Source organism: Primulina eburnea, chromosome 15, assembly GCF_022965805.1.
Source record: "Primulina eburnea isolate SZY01 chromosome 15, ASM2296580v1, whole genome shotgun sequence".
NCBI lineage: Eukaryota > Viridiplantae > Streptophyta > Magnoliopsida > Lamiales > Gesneriaceae > Primulina > Primulina eburnea.
In genome coordinates this window covers 34,080,716-34,099,887 of record NC_133115.1, presented here as the reverse complement: position 1 = coordinate 34,099,887, position 19,172 = coordinate 34,080,716, and the positions used below count along the sequence as shown (strand labels likewise).

The 19,172-nt window shown below is 35.2% G+C and overlaps 4 protein-coding genes and 1 pseudogene across 4 annotated transcripts; 4 read left to right on the top strand and 1 right to left on the bottom strand.

Annotated features, from left to right (window-relative positions):
• The first annotated feature begins 495 nt into the window (after positions 1-495).
• Positions 496-2,260, top strand: LOC140814997 (transcription factor PCF5-like). Its single transcript, XM_073174092.1, has 2 exons — positions 496-1,932; positions 2,048-2,260. Exon 1 carries the CDS (start codon positions 1,011-1,013, stop codon positions 1,881-1,883), a length of 873 nt encoding a protein of 290 aa, XP_073030193.1. The 5' UTR covers positions 496-1,010; the 3' UTR covers positions 1,884-1,932; positions 2,048-2,260.
• A 3,623-nt stretch (positions 2,261-5,883) lies between these two features.
• On the top strand, positions 5,884-6,885 carry LOC140814023 (E3 ubiquitin-protein ligase ATL41-like). The gene has a single exon (XM_073172875.1). It carries the CDS (start codon positions 5,968-5,970, stop codon positions 6,706-6,708), a length of 741 nt encoding a protein of 246 aa, XP_073028976.1. The 5' UTR covers positions 5,884-5,967; the 3' UTR covers positions 6,709-6,885.
• Positions 6,886-7,781: 896 nt separating this feature from the next.
• Positions 7,782-12,836, top strand: LOC140813769 (KDEL-tailed cysteine endopeptidase CEP2-like; annotated as a pseudogene).
• A 250-nt stretch (positions 12,837-13,086) lies between these two features.
• Positions 13,087-14,712, bottom strand: LOC140813768 (pentatricopeptide repeat-containing protein At1g06270). The gene is made up of 2 exons (XM_073172483.1): positions 13,218-14,712; positions 13,087-13,160 (listed from the first exon to the last, which is right to left on the bottom strand). Exon 1 carries the CDS (start codon positions 14,397-14,399, stop codon positions 13,368-13,370), a length of 1,032 nt encoding a protein of 343 aa, XP_073028584.1. The 5' UTR covers positions 14,400-14,712; the 3' UTR covers positions 13,087-13,160; positions 13,218-13,367.
• A 1,416-nt stretch (positions 14,713-16,128) lies between these two features.
• On the top strand, positions 16,129-18,884 carry LOC140813954 (ras-related protein RABA1f). Its single transcript, XM_073172786.1, has 2 exons — positions 16,129-16,459; positions 18,082-18,884. Exons 1-2 carry the CDS (start codon positions 16,239-16,241, stop codon positions 18,512-18,514), a joined length of 654 nt encoding a protein of 217 aa, XP_073028887.1. The 5' UTR covers positions 16,129-16,238; the 3' UTR covers positions 18,515-18,884.
• The last annotated feature ends 288 nt before the right edge of the window (positions 18,885-19,172 follow it).

The following is a 19,172-nucleotide window of genomic DNA, read 5'->3' as shown; positions in this document are numbered from 1 at the left end:
TGGCAGCAATTGAATAAACTATTATTATGTAGATGGACCCGCAATTATTATTTTAAGTGTGCAATAGGAAAATCTTAGGTTGACCAAGTAGTTTGCAAACTGGATTAATTAGGTGAATTGTATTTGACAAACTCCGTACGACGGACTCACACCAGAAGTGTTTTAGGAAGAATCGAATACCTAACTATCGACTAAACATTCACTTATTCAACCAATTACTCAGCCTCAGACACCATGAGGACAAATAAAATAATGTTATTTTAGATATATGATGATTGGATACCTTGATCGAATCAATGATGCATAGGCCATAATTTAATTTGTTCTAAGAATATGTTTCAATTATCTATCCTTTCGAATATTTTTAGACGAAATGATATAATTTAAAACAGAAAATATAGAACGAATTTAAATGATTTTTTTTACAGAATGCCATAAATACAGTTGGCCTCAAAATTTTATGCCTTTCACTTCATATTATATATAACATCTACTGTTCCATTCGTTTCTGTACCATTTTGTTCCAACCTTACCCTTTCTTATCTTAGCAAAATTTCTTTCTCACAAACTCAGATCTTTATATTTCTGTCTCCACCATATCTTGCCTTGATTTGAATCTCTATCCGGAAGCCATAACTTATCTATCATATTTTCTTTCAGAAATAAAATATTAGCTTAATGTTTGTCTTTACTTTCACCAGCTTGTTTTTGAGATAGGGATTTCTCAGTAGGGTTTTCTGGGGATCAACATCACCAACAGCGGCACAGCAGAAGGACCAGATTCACAGGTTAAGGGTTGCAGTTGCTGTACTCTAGCTATAAACTGCAAAGCAAACCTCAATCAAAAGCTGAAATTCATAGAGCTTGATTTTGAGTTTGTAAATTTAAGGTGCTCTTTAATCAGGTGGAATCATCAGTGCCCAAAAAAAGGAGAAAATCCCTCTAGCTCGCGTCAAGAAAATTAAAGATCCAGTTATGAGCCGACAATTACAAGAACTGGAATAATAATTATGAAAGGAAGCGAGATAGTTCAAGTTCAAGGTGGACATATTATCCGAGCTTCTGGCCGGACAGATCGACACAGCAAAGTTTTCACGGCGAAAGGTCCCAGGGATCGTAGGGTGAGGCTGTCTGCCCACACCGCGATTCAATTCTACGACGTTCAAGACAGGTTAGGCTATGACCGGCCGAGCAAAGCCTTGGATTGGTTGATCCAGAAGGCGAAAAACGCCATAAATCAGCTAAATGAGCTACCTCCTTGGAACCCCAGTACGGATAACGCAGTTCCTCCAAGCTCAGATTCAAATCCGAGCTCTGGTGAGCTAGCACAAGACCAGCCAGAAATCCATCCCGAAAATACAAGTAATAGTAATCCAAGCACCAGTACCTGTCCATTTATGCACGCTGCAGATGTGAACTCGATGAAATCTTTGTTCCCTACAAATTCTATGAATTTTCCTGATTTTCCAAACGAAGGGATTCTTCCTCGAGCTTCACTCCAGGCGGAAGATCTTGGCCTCTCTCTTCAATCTTTACAGGCTTATCAAAACAGTGAGAATCATTGTCACAACCCGCTTCTTCCGGGTTCGAATTTAATGGGATTTCAAGATAGTTTCCAAAGAACTAGTGATAGCTGGAATAGCGGTAGTGGAAACATGGAGCAGGGATATTTTCCTCAGGGATTTGCATTCTCTCAAAGGGATCTCCTTCAGTCCAACTTATTCACTCACGCTTGGAATGAGAGGCCATTTTCCGTCGCAGACCACAATTATCAACAGCCCCGGGGTCGCCAGCAATCTTCGGATTCCGCCAACCATTTCGACTTGGGGTTTCATGTTGCAGCTCCATTTTATGCCGAAGATGGTGAAGGAATGAATCGGTGATAAAGAGTTGCAAGGACAGGTTACATTGTGTTCTTCACCTATTTATCAGGTAGCTTAATTTATTTTTTTATATTATAATAATTTTTTGATGTGATATGCCATGATCCGCAGGCAACAATTCATCTCCCACTTTTATTATTTTGATTGATTTGATGGTTTTGCAGTGTTTTTGTTGCAGCTGATCATTTGTTTCACCAATTCCGGCAGAGAAAAGAGAAGAAACTATCATTTATGTGCTGCCAAACAATTATTGTATCTCACAAATAATGTTCAATCAATTATTTTTGCTCTATATTGGACTAGTATTGAGTAATATTATTTGTTTTTCCCCCTTTTTATATTCAACCATTTAATTTTTTATGCATATATTTTTCCTATGCAGTATTTCAATTTCATATACTAATAATTTTAAAATTAGAAAACTATAGAATTTTTTTTCACATAAATCACTTGTAAGTTTAAATTTCTGGAATAAAACCTCAAAGTTGATTGTTATTATTGACAATCAATCATTGAAAAAAAAGAGTACTATACGTATTTTTGTTCAAAAAAAGAGAAAGCAAAAACTTGTGTGAGATGACCTCACGGATCGTATTTGTGATACAGAACTCTTATTTGGGTCATCCATGAAAAAATATTATTTTTTATGCTAAGATTATTACTTTTTATTGTGAATATATGTAGAGCTATAAACCCGTCTCACAGATTAAGATCCGTGAGACGGTCTCACATGAGACCCACTCAAAAGAGAAATCGGAGCAGCTTCGACTATGTTAGGACATAAATTTAATCAGAAGAGACAATATTTTAAAAACAAAATTGAATCATAATTAGCTAGGTTAGAAACATTTCTTAGTTAATGCATTAATTGTATAAAAAAAAATTATGAGATATTTTGTGATAGATTAGTATCTTAAATTGAATCATAAATATTCTCTCGTTTTGGAATATTTATAGACGTTAAAATATAAATAAAATCAACGTCAGAATGAAATTAAAAGTAGCATGATGAGTTGATAAATTATGCATTTGGCAATTGATAGTTGATGTGATCACATTAGTTACCAAAGCAAGGTGAGTAAGTGGGAGCAAACTTGATACTTTCAAGTTTCAATTATTTTGTTTCATCACAAAAACTCATATAAGACGGTTTCAATAGTCAATTTTGTGATATGAATCTTCATTTTGATCTGGTCCATGAAAATATATTACTTTCTATGCCAAATATATTATTTTTCATTATAAATATGAATTGGATCACCACGTTTCATGGATATAGATATATAAGACCGTCTCATAAAATAATTAATGTGTTCATTTTAAAATATGAAAATTGTACATAAAATGATACCATATTTACTAAAATTTAATGTATTTTGAGCAGATTTTAATTTCTGGATATTAATTTTCTAACAGTTTCAATAATTCAGAGCATTTGGTCCTTGGGGGCGACTAAGACCTCTCCCGCAATAGATCCTCCATAGAGAATAAGAACAGTGTGTGTGTATAAAAATGGGATTTAGAATTGGAATTGGAATTGAATAAGTTCATGGAATTGGAATTCTATTATGGTGTTTGACTAAGATTTAAAATGTAATTTGGAATTTGATTTGAAAATTTAAAAATAATATTACTTATATTAAAAAAATTGTATTACTTATTTTTAAATTTTATATATATAATATTTCTATAAATATTCAAATGTTTTTTTTTTTCGAAAAAAAAAATATATTTTTAGCATACAACAAATATTTTTGTTAAATATATTTTTTAAGAAATGGAAAAATATAAAGTTTATAAAGATAAAATAAAAAATAAAGTTACCAAATTTTGATAAATTGAGTTTTTAGTATTAAAAAGAAGACAAAAATTTGTGTGAGACGGTCTCACGGGTCATATTTGTGAGACAGATCTCTAATTTGGGTCATCAATGAAAAAATATTACTTTTTATGCAAAGAGTATTACTTTTTATTGTGAATATGGGTAGGGTTGACCCGTCTCACAGATTGTGATCCGTGAGACGGTCTCACATGAGACCTACTCTTTAACTCATTCTTTTTAGAGTAGGTCTCATGTGAGACCGTCTCACGGATCACAATCTGTGAGACGGGTCAACCCAACCCATATTCACAATAAAAAGTAATACTTTTAGCATAAAAAGCAATATTTTTTCATGGATTATCCAAATAAAGATTCGTCTCACAAAATACGACCCGTGAGACCGTCTCACACAAGTTTTTGCCGAGGAAAAAATAATCTATATAATTTTTTATGGATAAAAAACATATTTTATACCATAGAAAACATGTTTTAGAATTCTAAATAATATTGTCCAGAAATATGTATTAATAATCTATACAATTATTAATACATATTTAACAATTTAACAATATTGTTAAATATGTATTAATAATTGAATTCTAAATATTGTCCAGAAATTCAAATGGGGATCCAAATTATATATCCATTATTTTGTTCGACCCGATCATTCAAATTTGAAATCACCGGAAAATAATTAAATTTATCCCAGTTTTCTTGTATTAAATGTTAATTATCACATTTTTTAAGGATATTTGCGCGCACATAATAATAATAATAATAATAATAATAATAATAATAATAATAATAATAATAATAATAATAATATAATAATAATACAAACTAGGTAAGAAAATATTTATTAATTTAACATAATAGTAGTTTTATTTTTTTTCAAAAAAAGTTAGTAGTAGTTTTGGGCCTCGGGCCCTCGAGCGAACAAAAAAAGAACCCATAAAATTATTTGAGCCTAGGAACTCGAAGGCCCGGGAAACCCAATAGTGGAGGCCATTAAATTTTAATGGAGCTTTAAGACATTTCATCCATCGGATTTCAGCATAAATGGTTTTAAATTTTAACCTCTTCAACAAAATACAGCTATCAGTTAAACTTATTTTAAAGGATAATATGCATAATCTTTTTTACAAAAATTATCCAAAGAGTGTGTAGAAAAAAAGATTATGGTTCCGTTCAGAAAAATATTTATAAAACCCCTTTGCAAAATACGAGTTTCATGGTGGATTCATGTGAATTGTAAATGATAATTTTGAATTATTAAACTAAAAATAGTGGACTAAGAGTTTCCAGATATTTTTTCATCAAAATACCAGAATAGCTTTCGAAGAATCATGATCATAATGAGACCACCTTCTGTATTTGAATTAAGAGTAGGTCTCTTGTGAGACAGTCTCACGAATCTTTATTTGTGGGATGAGTAATCTTACCGATATGCACAATAAAAAGTAATACTCTTAGCATAAAAAAATTATATTTTTTCGTGAATGACCCAAATAAGATATCCGTCTCACAAAATACGACCCGTGATACCGTCTCACACAAGTTTTCGTCTTGAATTAAACTTAGCGGAAGAAGAATTTAAAATCAAGAAACACAAAAATTAAAATGTGTAATTTTGCATGTATAATAGCGATACGAACAAAGCCAAGATCATCAAGGAAATCATAGCTTCAGTTTTCAGATTTTAGTGAATTCAGTACTCAAAACTCAAGTAAGTGGATATATGTGCAGCATATTGGGCCTTACAAGTTCAATTGGCGACTCACACCAAAATATCTCAATATGCCAAAAAAAAAAAAAAAAAAATGATTAAAGTGCTTTTTCAACTAAAACCTATTTTTTATTAATCATACGATGCAAATCTATTTTTCGAATTCAAATTACGTCCTTTTCCATACGTGTTTTCAATGCTAAAAATTAAAAAACACAGAGAATTAATAAATATTAATTTGTTTTAAAGTAACTAGGTGTCGCGCAAGAAATTGTTCATAATCCTAGTCAATTTTACACACTGCATCTCCATTACGCTTTCTTTGTTTGAGAGGAGAGCCGTGGAAACTTCATCAAAAAAATACACGGAATTTGTCAAAATGTCAATGCTTCAATTTCAGGTCAACTTCTTGTGGGTTACGCTGTTCTTTCGAGAGACACGATAAATAAATATCAACACATCCTTCGATTCACATTCTCCTTGAACATCCAAAAATATAATCCCCCATCTTCTGCTCCTCCCTCACAAATTTCTCCATGGGAATCGGCGACGGCGACAACTCCAACAACAACGACGACAACAGATATTGGTTTTTCAACAGCAAAGATCAAAATAGTTATGATGCTAATAGTAGGATCTTGATCACGGCCATTATTTCATTATCATTCGTTGTCCTCCTTGTCACGCTACTTCATGTATATGCAAGATGCGTAATCCGCCGCCAAGCTCGCCGACGGGAAGTCCTTCGCCGCCTCGGCTTGTTGAGAGCCTCCGCCCTTGTCCACACCTCCGAGACATCTCCGAAAATGGGCCTCGACCCGTCTGTTATCTCATCCTTACCTGTTTCAGTATTCAAGCAAACAAACCGCGGGAACTCCATCGAGTGCTCAGTTTGTCTATGTGCGTTGGAGGATGGTGAAAGGGTTAGGCTTCTGCCTAATTGTAACCACAGTTTCCATGTAGACTGCATTGACAAATGGCTTGGTTCGAATTCAACTTGTCCCATTTGCCGCGCGGAAGCTGAGCCAAGGCTGGTAGCAGAGCCGAGGGAAGGAATGGTTGTAGCTGCAGCCGGAGCACCACCGTCGGCTCCGTCGTTTGAAGGTAATACTTCGGACGGTGGCGGGGCACCATCTTTGACTAAAGTGAACATTGGATCAAGCTCGAGATTAAATTCGTTCCGACGGATTCTCAGTAGAGAAAGATCATCCCCGAGGATTCAAAATCAACAATCATGTGGACAAGCTGAGTGTTTCCCAGATCTTGAGAGGCAGTGATAATGTAACTAAAAGGCAATAATCCACTTCATTGTTACGTATACAAATACATGAAGAGTCGCAAAAATTTTGGGATTTTTTCTTTTGTGTAATTACAGATACAAACTTCGAAATTTTAATCTGTACTAGCTCCATCTTTAGAAAAATGAACATTAAAACAAAGAAAATTTCAGTTTATTGTCAAAATTATTTGTTTGTCGATCATGCAAGCGAAAGGTTCTTGAATTTGGTAAACTAATATAATAGTTTTCTGATGAACTGGGACGGCAAAATAAAATTTGTGTATCAAAGTCAATGGATGAATCTCTTTAGGTTAGGTGACATGATGTGAAACTACATACCGAATGCATTTTCTAATTGTGAAACCATTGACTAAAAGGTAACATACGCCTACTTCCGAATAATTTTATAGTAATTTAATATATTTTAGTTTCCTTGTTGAAATCATCCTTGGCACAAAATTATTTGTTCTTGACTGTAACGTGATTTACTCGGTAAATCATGAAACTTGTCAAGATCCACTTGATGTAATGTTATATTAACCTCATTGAGTGGTTTTGGAAAGAAAGCTTTATGATTTATTGTCCTTTCGACATAGGCTTCCAAACTATTTAAGGATCATCCACTCAATACACAGAAAAACAGGAGCTGACTTGTCCGAGGATGTGTGTAAATCACAACTCCGGCAGGTTCCGTCCTGGTTAGTGCTAATGCCCATGTATATGAACAATAAATTCATGTATCCATCCAATCTAGTTCTCGTTACAAAATTACTGGAGGGATGGAAAACAAAAGAGAAATCGAGATCGATCCCCGTCTATTTCACAATTATAAGAGGAAAATATGTGAAACCAACAAGCTTCTAACAAGCTAACCAAGAACACCCGAATTCACCTCCATGGATTCGTTGTGTCCTCTTATTTTAAGTAGCCGTGAACGAAACAGAAACCACAGCCAAAATTAATTACATACACAATAGACTTGAATTTGCCGCAGCTAAACAAAAGTGGGAAAAAATAAGTATAAAAAAGCATGAATCCAACTGACATGCCAATTAGATTGATTAACTTTTGCAATAAAAACATCTCAGCTAATGAGTTTCAAACTTCACAAGTCATTTTTCAAGCAAAATCTTCCCTTATAATGACGACTAGAACTATAACGATGGAATATTTCCTGGCTATGATACTTTTTTGTGTCCTCTGTTGTAAGGCTCAGATTTCGCACACCCAAACACACGCAATATTTGTCGAGGTCCAGCCTTATTTAAAGTACCGATAACTCATATGATCAACACAAGACCTAAAATTTATAAAGAATCATAATTTATTTATTAAAAAGAAATAATGAGTCGATCTCTCAATTGTCACGCCCCGAGACCGGGGATAGTCGACACCGGCGTTGTCTCACAATCACATAATTGCAAAACAACAAGCCTCGTAGTAAATCAAAATAACCAGTCTTTTTCATAACCAATAATCGTCTTTACAATGCGATAGAAATAAAATGCGGAAGCGGAATACATGATGATAAAATTAAAGACAGAATAAATTCGACTGGTCTCAAATGGGGTTTTCTTCATTACCATCCCCAAAAGTAATCTTGCTCTTCACCCTCGATTTGTTCCTCGTTCTTATCTGGGTGGGAATGTAAGGGGTGAGTATTTTGGGAAAATACTCAGTAATTGGGGGCCGATCGAGCATAACAAATATCGAGGATATACATACGAATAATTTATCGAAATTTCAATATTTAGCATGTTGAATCCAATACTACCACGAATACGAATATAGCACTGAAAGTCATCTCATTTTCTATGGTTTTTACTGATCAGTCCCCTATATGTTGCTCCTCTAAGGGGTGAGACCAAAGGAACGGTTATTATAACCCACCGCATCAGGGCCTAAACAAAGCATATCAAAGTTCGGAATTCTCTTTACCATTTCTAAATCAAATCATTACAGTGCATTTCAAGTAATTCAACATGCTTTCGAATGTAATATCGAACAAATAATAATTTATTGAATTTCATACCAAACGGAACAAATATATCATGCCGATCGAATTTTCAAAGTCATATTTAATTTATTTTCGAAATATATTGTGCTCACTTAAAAAGAAAATAAGTGTGCCGAATAATATATCTCCAAAAGTCCACTTTAGAAATAGTAAAATAAGTGAACCAATTTTTATAAAAAGGACATAATTATCAAGTGCCACTTGAAATAAGCATAAGTGAGCAATAATATCAAAAACAAAAGAAAACCAAAAAGGAAAACCCACTTACAGTTTTCGATGGAATTGAAATGCTAGAAAGTGTGCCAAAATAATTCTGCTCGGACAAGGTTGCGGCAAGGCTTCGAATTATCTGCTGCAATGTCTCGATCTTGACCGAAATAGGGTGTTATCACCTTCGAAGATGGACCGAGTCTTGGTCTGGAAAATGGCAGCAATCTGTTTCGAACCGTTGCGGAAATTCTCGGGACTTTGGCTAGCTTGTTTGATCAAGCTTCTCGGCTGTTTCTGGATCAATTTCGGGCAGCAACTAAGCTCGAAAGAATGAGCAGGAACTCGGTTGGTGCAGGGGAATTAACAATGACCACAACTGGGTTTCGAGATGCTACTAAAATGCTTCGAATTTGGCTAGGAGGTTGGGCCAAGAAATCTGTTTCCCAGCAGCTACACTTTCGAATGCTTTGTTGCAGCTACGAGGAGGAGTTTGCAGAATGATGAGGTGGTTTTACTACCTTTGGTTCCCCTTATATAGAGGCTGAAATGCTCAGCTACAAGGTAAGTCTTGAATCACTCCCCGACTGTTGTTAATTGCTTAGTCAAAGGGTGGTTACCTTCTTCTCTACCAATTTGACTGTGGCCTCTTCTCGGTTCAGATCACACGCCCGAGACTCATGCTTGCAAGGGAGTGATTTTTGATTTCCTTAAGTTGCAAGGTGAACGGTTGCAAGAATTTCCTCCAAGATTGGTGCCTTCCATTTTCACGGTCTTCACATCAATTATATCAATGAGTAAATAAATTAGTCTTCCAAAGAACTAACCAAAATATATGAAAGGAAATAATCCATAAATCCTAAAAAAACTCAAATGAAAAAAATTCAAGTTTCCAAAGTTTACAAAGCATCTTCTATGTCATCATCATCTTCAATTATCTCTTCTACATATTATACATATTCGTCCTCCTCGGTTATTATTACCTGAAATCAAAATTATTCAGTACACTCATGTATCCAGCCACTAATTCGATCTCAAGGATAACGACAAAAACTTTCACAAAAATAAATAATAAATACTCATGTAAATTGGATGACATAATGAGATAATAATAGAATGACAGAACCCAGAGAAGAATTTCTATCATGCAACACTTTGATTGTAGAGAAACAAGAGATGGCTCACATGCTTTTCCACGTGCAACACTTTGACTCGCAAAAACCAAGAGGTGACTCACATGACAGAAAGAACAGAACAGAACAACATCCACAATTGGACCCCATCATGCAGCACTTTGACCATAGGGAAACAAGAGGTGGCTCACATACAACACTTTGACCCGCGGGAACCAAGAGGTGACTCATATGACATACATATCATCCAGAATATCACCAGAACATATGTAAATACAAAATCCCAACAAATGAGGAACAACAAGGCATCCATAACAACAATATGCATCCAAATTAATTATTGTGTAGCTTTTGCGAAATAATGTTGAAATAGGAGTGTACGCACCTGAACTCAGTAGCTTAAATGTGAATACTAAATAAGGAATCTTGAGGGATATCAAAATTTATAAACTAAGGTTATTAGATTAGGTGTTTGGTAAATAAAGTTCATGCACAACTATATAATACTCTTTAAATCCATACAATACCATATCCTAAATATTGAGACGCTAGCTGACCGAAGCATTCTATCCAAGCCTCAATGTTAAGATGCTATTATTAAGTTTTAAGATAATACTTAATACTTAATTTGGAACTAACCTCTTCTAACACGAAAAACCAATTATTTAAACCTTGAACCATCAATGATAAATTGAGACTATTCTAGTATATAAATATACGTATATACAATAATTGAATTTTTTTTAAAAACATGGTTCACATTAAAATTATTCATTCGATTAATTAGTAATCTTTGTATCACAAATTCAACAACTCATTTCCTTCTTCTATAGAATCGACCAGCTATCAAGACATCACCTAACACCCAACAATGATTTTTAACAAACCATTTCCATTCACAAACATACTTAGTTGTCAAAATAATTCAAAACCCATCATTTACGTAGCCTGAAATGGTGAGCAAATTTCCTCTCTCTCCTACTTTTCCCTGCACGGATAGAAGACGGCTACTGTGTTCTAGTGATGGTTTTTTTTTTTTTTTGTCCTCAATTTATGTTTAAACCACTAATGGGCCAAAATCAATTATTTAATGTTTTATTTTAAAGCCATTAACTTTTATCAGTATTGAAATTAAATATATCAACATCTCTAACAAAGATTTGAGTGTTACATCTGTAGTCTTTCAGGTGCATATTTTGGCCAAGATAAGAGCGAGGACATCATGGATTCCATGATGAAGAGGTACCAAGCTTGGCTGATACAATATGGACGAAGATATGAGAACAGAGATGAATGGAATTTGGGATTCGGGATTTACCAGTCAAATGTAGTATTGGTTGATTTGATCAATTCTCAGACATGACTAACCTGGAATTCAAATGGAAATACCTGGATTATTGGAGTCGTGGCCAATGGCAGGCAGAGGACCAAAACAACTGCACGTTTGATGATTCTTCAGTGCCGTTTAGCAGAGACTGGAGGAAGTTTGGCGCTGTTACTCCAATCAAGAATTAAGGAATTTGTTGTGAACATCTAATATCATGATTAGCCTTGTTAATGTGCCAATAAATAAAATAACCAAAATCTTATCTCACCATTTTGTAAACATTCGCGGTAACATCATATAATATTTACACCACAATTTCGAAAAAATTTATTCAACTTCTTCGATGTCAAGAAAGTATATTTCCTTGAAATGGTTTTTAGAAGACACGCGCTGGTAAATGCCAAGAAAGGGTGATAGTAGGTTTACAGCAACTTATTGAACTTCAAAATCATTGGTGTGACGACTGAGAATCGTACTAAAATGCAAATCGTCAGCTAGAAACTATTTTGCCAATGATATTAGCAAACAGAGATTTATTTCAAGGAAGAATGCTTGAAAGAAACGAATGTATACGGATAACCAGATAAACATGTTTCATCACAGGCAGTTGTTGGGCATTATCCGCAGTAGCGGCAGTGGGAGGCATCAACAAGATCAAGACTGGGAAATTGGTGTCTTTGTCAGAACAAGAGCATGTAGAGTGTGACTACAAGGGAGAAAATGAAGGTTGTAACGGTGGATACATGGAAAAGGCATTTGAATTTATAAAAAATAATGATGGCATAACCACGGAAAAAAACTATCCTCATGAAGGGGTACTTGGAAGTTGTCAAAGTGACAAAGCAAAAGCAAATGCAGTAGCAATAAGTGGCTATGTATCAGTACCTCCTAAAAATGAGAAGGCCATGCAAGTTGCAGTCGCTAAACAACCAGTAGCAGTAGCCATTGATGCTGGAGGATACAAATTTCAATAGTATTCTAGTGGGATGTTATCTGGCTATTGTGGAAAAATTTAAATCATGGAGTAGTTGTTTGGGCTATGGCGTAAAATATGATGAGAAGTATCGGTTTGTGAAGAGGTGAGGAAGGATATGTCAAAATTAAGTGTGATTCTTCTGATAACAATGGTGAATGCGGCATTGCATTAGAGGCCAGCTACCCCACTAAAGGTTGAAGAATGTTTGATGGCAAATGCTAGACTCCAGTCCAGGGCATGCCTTTGATAAATATTTCCACAAACAAAAGTTATATGATCAAGCAATAAATCTTGGGTAAAACCAAAGAAGTTTTCGAGACTATTATACAAATAATACAAAAGTAATTGGAAGGTTATTTGTTATTGATATTAGTATATAAGTCATATAAGATGCTAACAGATGAATGTTTGTACCCACAGAATTCAGAAGTAACACTTGCAAATATGATGTTTTTCTCGGAAATTTCCTTGCTAAGTGCGTCACGCTTTTGGATGGAGTGATTTGGACTTAAGAGAAGGATTTGATGGATTAATTACAAATGGCTCCATGCCGTGACAATTTGAAATATGTCATATTGAACTAACAATCACAGTGATACGAAAATACAGGCTAACTTGAACATCAACAAATTTGTGATGCCATAGTTATTACAAAATGGATCTGCCTGACCAAACATCTTACGGAATCAGTTACCTTTCTACTTACAAGTTGGAAAAGATGGATGTGATGTCCACTAAAACATTTGAATATCGTCTTTACAAATATGTGATTGCTGTTATAACAGGTAATCTAACACTTTGCAGCGGAATCCGATATATGTCTCGAAAAAGCTTCAAACAACAAAACCTGATAATTGATTCTGCTGTAACTCCAACATCCAAATGCCTTTATGACCAATCAAGCCAGCTTATTGCCAAGGGTGATGCCACAGCAACTCATGCAAAAATAAATTGACTTTCCGCTTTGCCAAAAACCATTCAAAAAGAAGTTAGGATGCTAAGATTTTAATTCAGCAAATCTCTTCCGCACAACATTGGCAAGCTCCAATTCACCAACACTAACCAATCCCTCAAACACCCGCTGCCTCACTTTGATGTATGGTATAAACCCTCTTCCAGTCATTCTAATAACAAACTTTCCGGCCAAAACGAAATGACGTCCCTCTAAGCAACCCTCGAGAACTGATTCATAGGCCTCGAATCCAATATACACTTCCTCGCCTTCTAAAAACTCGATCATCTCTACTGATCTCCATATGTCCCTGTTAGCACGCATTGCACCAATTGCTTTTACCATGGTATCTTGCCTTGGATTCAGTCCATGCTTGCTCACCATTTCCTTCACCATTCCTAGAACCTCAGGTGTCATTCTTAGCTCACTCATTTCACCGATCAAAGCTCCATAACTATCCAAATCTGGAATGCAACCAGCCTTGCTCATGCCCTGCAAGACTTTAATTGCTTCTTGTAACCGATCAACTTTGCAGAGCGACATAATAAGGTAATTGCAAGTCCCACAGTCAGGAGAGTACCCAATTGAGTGCATTTCAGATAGAATAGCAGAAACAGACTGCAATTTCTGCAGGCGTTCAACCCATGCATTAACAAGTAGCAGATGAGTTTGTGAAACAGGACGACAACCGGAACGAAGCATTCGTTGCAGGATAGCAAACGCAAGTGGGAGAGGATCGGAGCTTTCAAGAGCATATATCAGGAGTAAGGAATATACACCATATAGTCGGCCACGCGGTCGAACAGAAATTAAGGACTGTAAAATCCCATCAACGACACGAACTCGATGGCTTTCAGTAAACTTGGAGAGAAACGCAAAGGGGTTTGGGTTTCGACCAAACTCTTTCGAGGCATGGAGGAGCTCCGGTAATTGCTGGTAGCTTTTGGCTTCCACTGCTGATCGTACGGATTCTTCTAGCGATGGTTGTGAAGATGAGGAATGAGCCAAGGAACATCGAAGAAAAGCCAAAGTCCAGCGACGAGACAACGAGCAAAATTTTGAAGCTGCTAACGCCATGTTTCATGAGGGAAAGAGGACGGAAGCCTTGGTAGTCACGTACAACTAAAAGGAACAATACCGGGGCAGATTCGTTGAGGAATACGGTCGAACAGCTGATGCACTCTCCCCGAAGTCGTTCTTCCGACTTTTACCTGGCTGGGATTTTTGACCCCTATGTATCTGGCGCGGTGGCGGGCCGGTCGGTGACACTGAACATTAGAAACCAGAGTAAGTACGTATCTGGGGGTCCATAAAACGCTATCTAGGATATATTTCCAACGTTGTGCGAGACTATTTTTTGGGGGTGCCAAATTTTTTTACCTGTCGTTTTCGGCTTTCACATAATACATTCCCTCTTTATTTGGTGTGTATATTACATGGAAAATTGTGGATTTAAAATAAAATTATAATCCTTGTTCAAAAAAAAAAAAAAAAATTAGATATCACCTTTTACGGTCTAACGAATTTATATTCATAAGATTTGTCGATTCGATTTAAATTTGAAATAAAAATAATGTTTTTGCCATAAAAATAATATATTTTCAATAATCGGATCAGATAGGAGATTCGTCTTATAAAATTGATCAGTAAGATTAGGGGTGATCAAATTTTTTTATTTATCGCACAAACCGTCCGAATCGTATTGTACCGCACCGTTTTTCCCAATATTTTATAAAAACCGCGATTAAAAATAGTAATCATAAACCATACCGTATTCGCGGTTCGGTTATTATTTTTGTCAAGAACCGCACCAAGAGTGAGTCTAATCTGAGACCGTCTCACGGATCATAATTTGTGAGACGGGTCAACCCTACCGATATTCACAATAAAAAATAATACTCTTAGCATAAAAATTTATATTTTTTCATTGGTAACCCAAATAAGAGATCCGTCTCACAAATACGACCCGTGAGACCGTCTCACACAAGTTTTTGCCCCGCACCAAACCACACCGCCCAAACCGTTTGTCATAATATTTGGCCTATGATTATAATAATTTGTAAACAACACATTCAATTAAAGAAGTCGTCATCCATTGTATCTTAACTTTCTTCGAAATATTACTCCTACGAAATAAACTTATATTCATCTTAAATTATTAGATTATTTATTTCTTTTACAACAATATTTTGTTTGAAAATTTAAAAAAAAGATAAAATAGTGTAAATGTCATCTTTGTTGTGAGTGTGTTGTTAAATTATTAACTTAGTTTTGAATCTTGATTATTGTTTTGTCTAGTTTTATCTTTGGGTGATTTGAACTATAGTTTATATTTAAAGACACTATATTGTTGTTATTTTAAAATAAATTAAAATATAAGTTTTTAATATTTTTTATTAAAAAAACCGTAAACCGACCGCAACCTCCTGAAACCGAAAGATTTATTCTACATGTAAAACTGTGATTATTTTTTTTAAAATACTAACCGACCGCATATGACAATTCGGTTTTAATTTTAAAAAAAAACTGCAAAACCGCACCGTGATCATCTCTGATTATTTTTGTGAAACTAAAAATGTCTTTATATAAAGTTAAGGGGGTTCGAATTCTGAAAACAAGAACAACTCCCTCTCTAATTAAGGAAAACATCAAAGAATTATACCTACATCTATTTATTAAAAAAAGTGTTAAAAACATAAAAGTTTTTATATAAATAAAAGAAAATTAATAAAAAATTTGGAAAAGTAAAAGAAAATTAGTAATTAGGCAATCAAGATTATAAGAACAAATTAACAATAATTGAAATAGAAAAAAGAAGGTTTGAATAGATCCTGGGTCATCTCTGTCCCTCTTTCCGAAAACGGGGCACACCCCTCTTACATTTCTTCGCTCTCTCGCAAATATACACACACATTCATGGGTGCATATCGAGCGGACGATGACTACGACTACTTGTTCAAGGTTGTATTGATCGGCGATTCCGGTGTCGGAAAATCCAATTTGCTCTCCAGATTCACTCGCAACGAGTTCAGCTTGGAGTCGAAGTCTACTATTGGCGTCGAATTCGCCACTCGAAGCATCCGCGTCGACGAGAAAGTTGTCAAGGCTCAGATTTGGGATACCGCTGGTCAAGAACGGTATTATTACTCAGCCTTCTAATTTTTTTTTGTGGAAATGAGTGTAGTATAATCTGTGGAGGTTTGCATTGGGAGGAGCGCTTTGTTGGTTTGAGATCTCTGCCTTGATTGTGGCAATGATGATTTTTCCTTTTAAATTTTTGAGATCTAGGGTTTTGAAGATAGCATGATCTGTTTTGTAGCCGTTGATAATATAAGGATCAGATCTGACGCTTTTTTAGCTTAGATCTATCTGCAATTTGCAATGGATGGTTTTAGCTATTTCTGACATCCGTTGGATTTAGCTTAACCGTTGTCAGATTTTATCAGACGCGATGGATTTTCCTCCTTATATGTTGCCTTTAACATTAGATTTGTTAATAGTTTAGAAAACTAGCCACAATTAAGGTTGTGAAAATTTGGATGAGCTGAAGCCCTCAACATTGACTTAATGGAGAATGTTTTTGTATGGAACCAAGATAAATTATCCGTCAGTGTACTGGTATACTTGCGAAATTTAAATCAATAGCATGCAATTTATCCTATTTATAATGACCTATAATTATATGTAAATTTCGGTATTTCCAAGTACGAGAACATACCTGGAAATCTACATGGACACCATGAAGTTTGTTCTAAGTAAACTTACACGTCTTGAACATTAGTGGTGTTACTGTTGTAAGGTAACTTTTCTTTCAAGATTATGAAGTTTACTGAATCTACGCATCGATAGCCTTCGTGCATGTTATTGTAAATTGTTATAACTAGTCTATATAATGCATCAAACTTTGGGCTATTGCATGTAGCTTAATGCCTATCATCATTTTTCATGGAAAGACCAATCATTATTCCTTGTAACACCAAGCTGCTAATAATGGTGGCATATGGATTATTGTATGTAATATAATGCAACTATCATTTTTCATGGAAAGACGAATTGTTTTTCCTTGTGATACCAAGCTGCAAACAAAAAGTGTCATTTCTTATTTGGACGTGTAAAATTATCCGTGTACCTAGAAATATGATAGGGCAGTAAGGAACTAAATGCCATATAATTTCCTGTTTTTATGTTTCTCTTTTTCCGGAGTTGTTTAAGAAAACTTTGAGTTATTATGCTCTTGACATTTAGCTACATAACTATTGATCGTGTGATGTCACTTTTCAGAAAGTTATAAAGCTATGATATTCAAATTAGAATGCGTATGAATCTATGTATTCGATGACAAAGGTTTTGTTAGTATCTCACATATCTTGAGTTTTGACATTATTAGTCCCAAAATGCCCTTTCCCCTAGCAAAATCAACAATCTCTTTCCTCCTCTACTTTGTAATTATAATTCATTTAGAGGGAAATTTAGTCATAGAGCGGAAAGATTCTTAATTTATCTCACCCACAATCATACCAACCACAATACTATTTATCACCGTATATTACATTTCCTTATCAATCATTTCTTTTATCATTCATTTAATAATCATTCAATAATCTCATCATTCGAACCAAGCTTGCCCTAAGTCTTTGTTTGGCATAGCCAATGTAAATCTAACTTTTGTGGCTGTGCTTTATTTTTTGGTGTTAAATTTTCATCTAAACTATGCGACCTATAACATCAAACCTAATCTGACGTGTGCTATTTGCTGTAGATATCGTGCAATCACAAGTGCCTACTATCGAGGAGCTGTTGGTGCATTGCTTGTTTATGATGTTACGCGCCATGTTACTTTTGAGAACGTTGAGAGATGGTTGAAGGAACTGAGGGATCATACAGATTCAAGCATTGTCATCATGCTTGTTGGAAACAAGGCTGATTTACGTCATTTGCGTGCTGTTTCCACTGAAGATGCAACAGCTTTTGCTGAGAAGGAGAACACTTTCTTCATGGAAACTTCTGCCCTGGAATCAATGAACGTGGAAAATGCCTTCACAGAAGTGCTTACTCAGATACATCGTGTCGTCAGCAGAAAAGCACTTGAGGCTAGTGATGATCCGGCTACTTTGCCCAAAGGGCAGACCATAAATGTTGGCTCAAAGGATGATGTTTCAGCAGTAAAGAAATCTGGGTGTTGCTCTACTTAAAAAAAAAACTAACTCAATGCAGCTACATTTTTTAATGAGTTTTATATTCTGGTATCTGTTTGATGATTTCATTGTATACATCAATCACTTGGATTATTTGGCCCGAAAAGTCAAACTCGTCGGCATACACATATTTGTTCAGCTTAAAAAGATACCCTAAGAGTTAGGCTCTCAATCGCTCCACACAAATTTTATAATCGGGATCTTTTGTTTCATGAAAGAATATATTTTTTGGTAAGATTGAGACAAGATTGTAGTAGGTTGTCGATTCAAATTTGAAGTTAGATATGTAATTGGAATTGCAGTTGCTCTATGTTCTAAGGTTTGATGGTTAATTATGTGATCTGTGTTTTCATGAAATTCAAATTTTTACTGCACTTGTGGAACGAATTACGTTTCCAGATTTGGGCATCCCGTTTGTCTCTTTGTATTCTTGTGTTTTTCAATCAGCATATTTTAATGGCAGGAGATTGAGCAGTTTCAAATGGTAGTGTGGTATGATTCCTTGGGGGCAAGGAAGTTAGATAGGAAATACACTTTCGAGGCTTTGGGCCTCAGCTTGGTGTTCCTATAAATTGGGTCGCTCTAAAAGCTCAAATACTGAGCATTATTACTGAAATTTTCCATTATATTACTGTTTAGGAGAAAGAGATTATTA

What these genes read in the sequence shown, in the direction of transcription:
- LOC140814023 (XM_073172875.1), top strand. Translation starts at nt 5,968, where the DNA reads ATGGGAATCGGCGACGGCGACAACTCCAACAACAACGACGACAACAGA.
- LOC140813768 (XM_073172483.1), bottom strand. Translation starts at nt 14,399, where the DNA reads ATGGCGTTAGCAGCTTCAAAATTTTGCTCGTTGTCTCGTCGCTGGACT.
- LOC140814997 (XM_073174092.1), top strand. Translation starts at nt 1,011, where the DNA reads ATGAAAGGAAGCGAGATAGTTCAAGTTCAAGGTGGACATATTATCCGA.
- LOC140813954 (XM_073172786.1), top strand. Translation starts at nt 16,239, where the DNA reads ATGGGTGCATATCGAGCGGACGATGACTACGACTACTTGTTCAAGGTT. An exon ending in GATACCGCTGGTCAAGAACG is followed by an intron (nt 16,460 to 18,081) that starts GTATTATTACTC and finishes TATTTGCTGTAG; the next exon opens with ATATCGTGCAATCACAAGTG.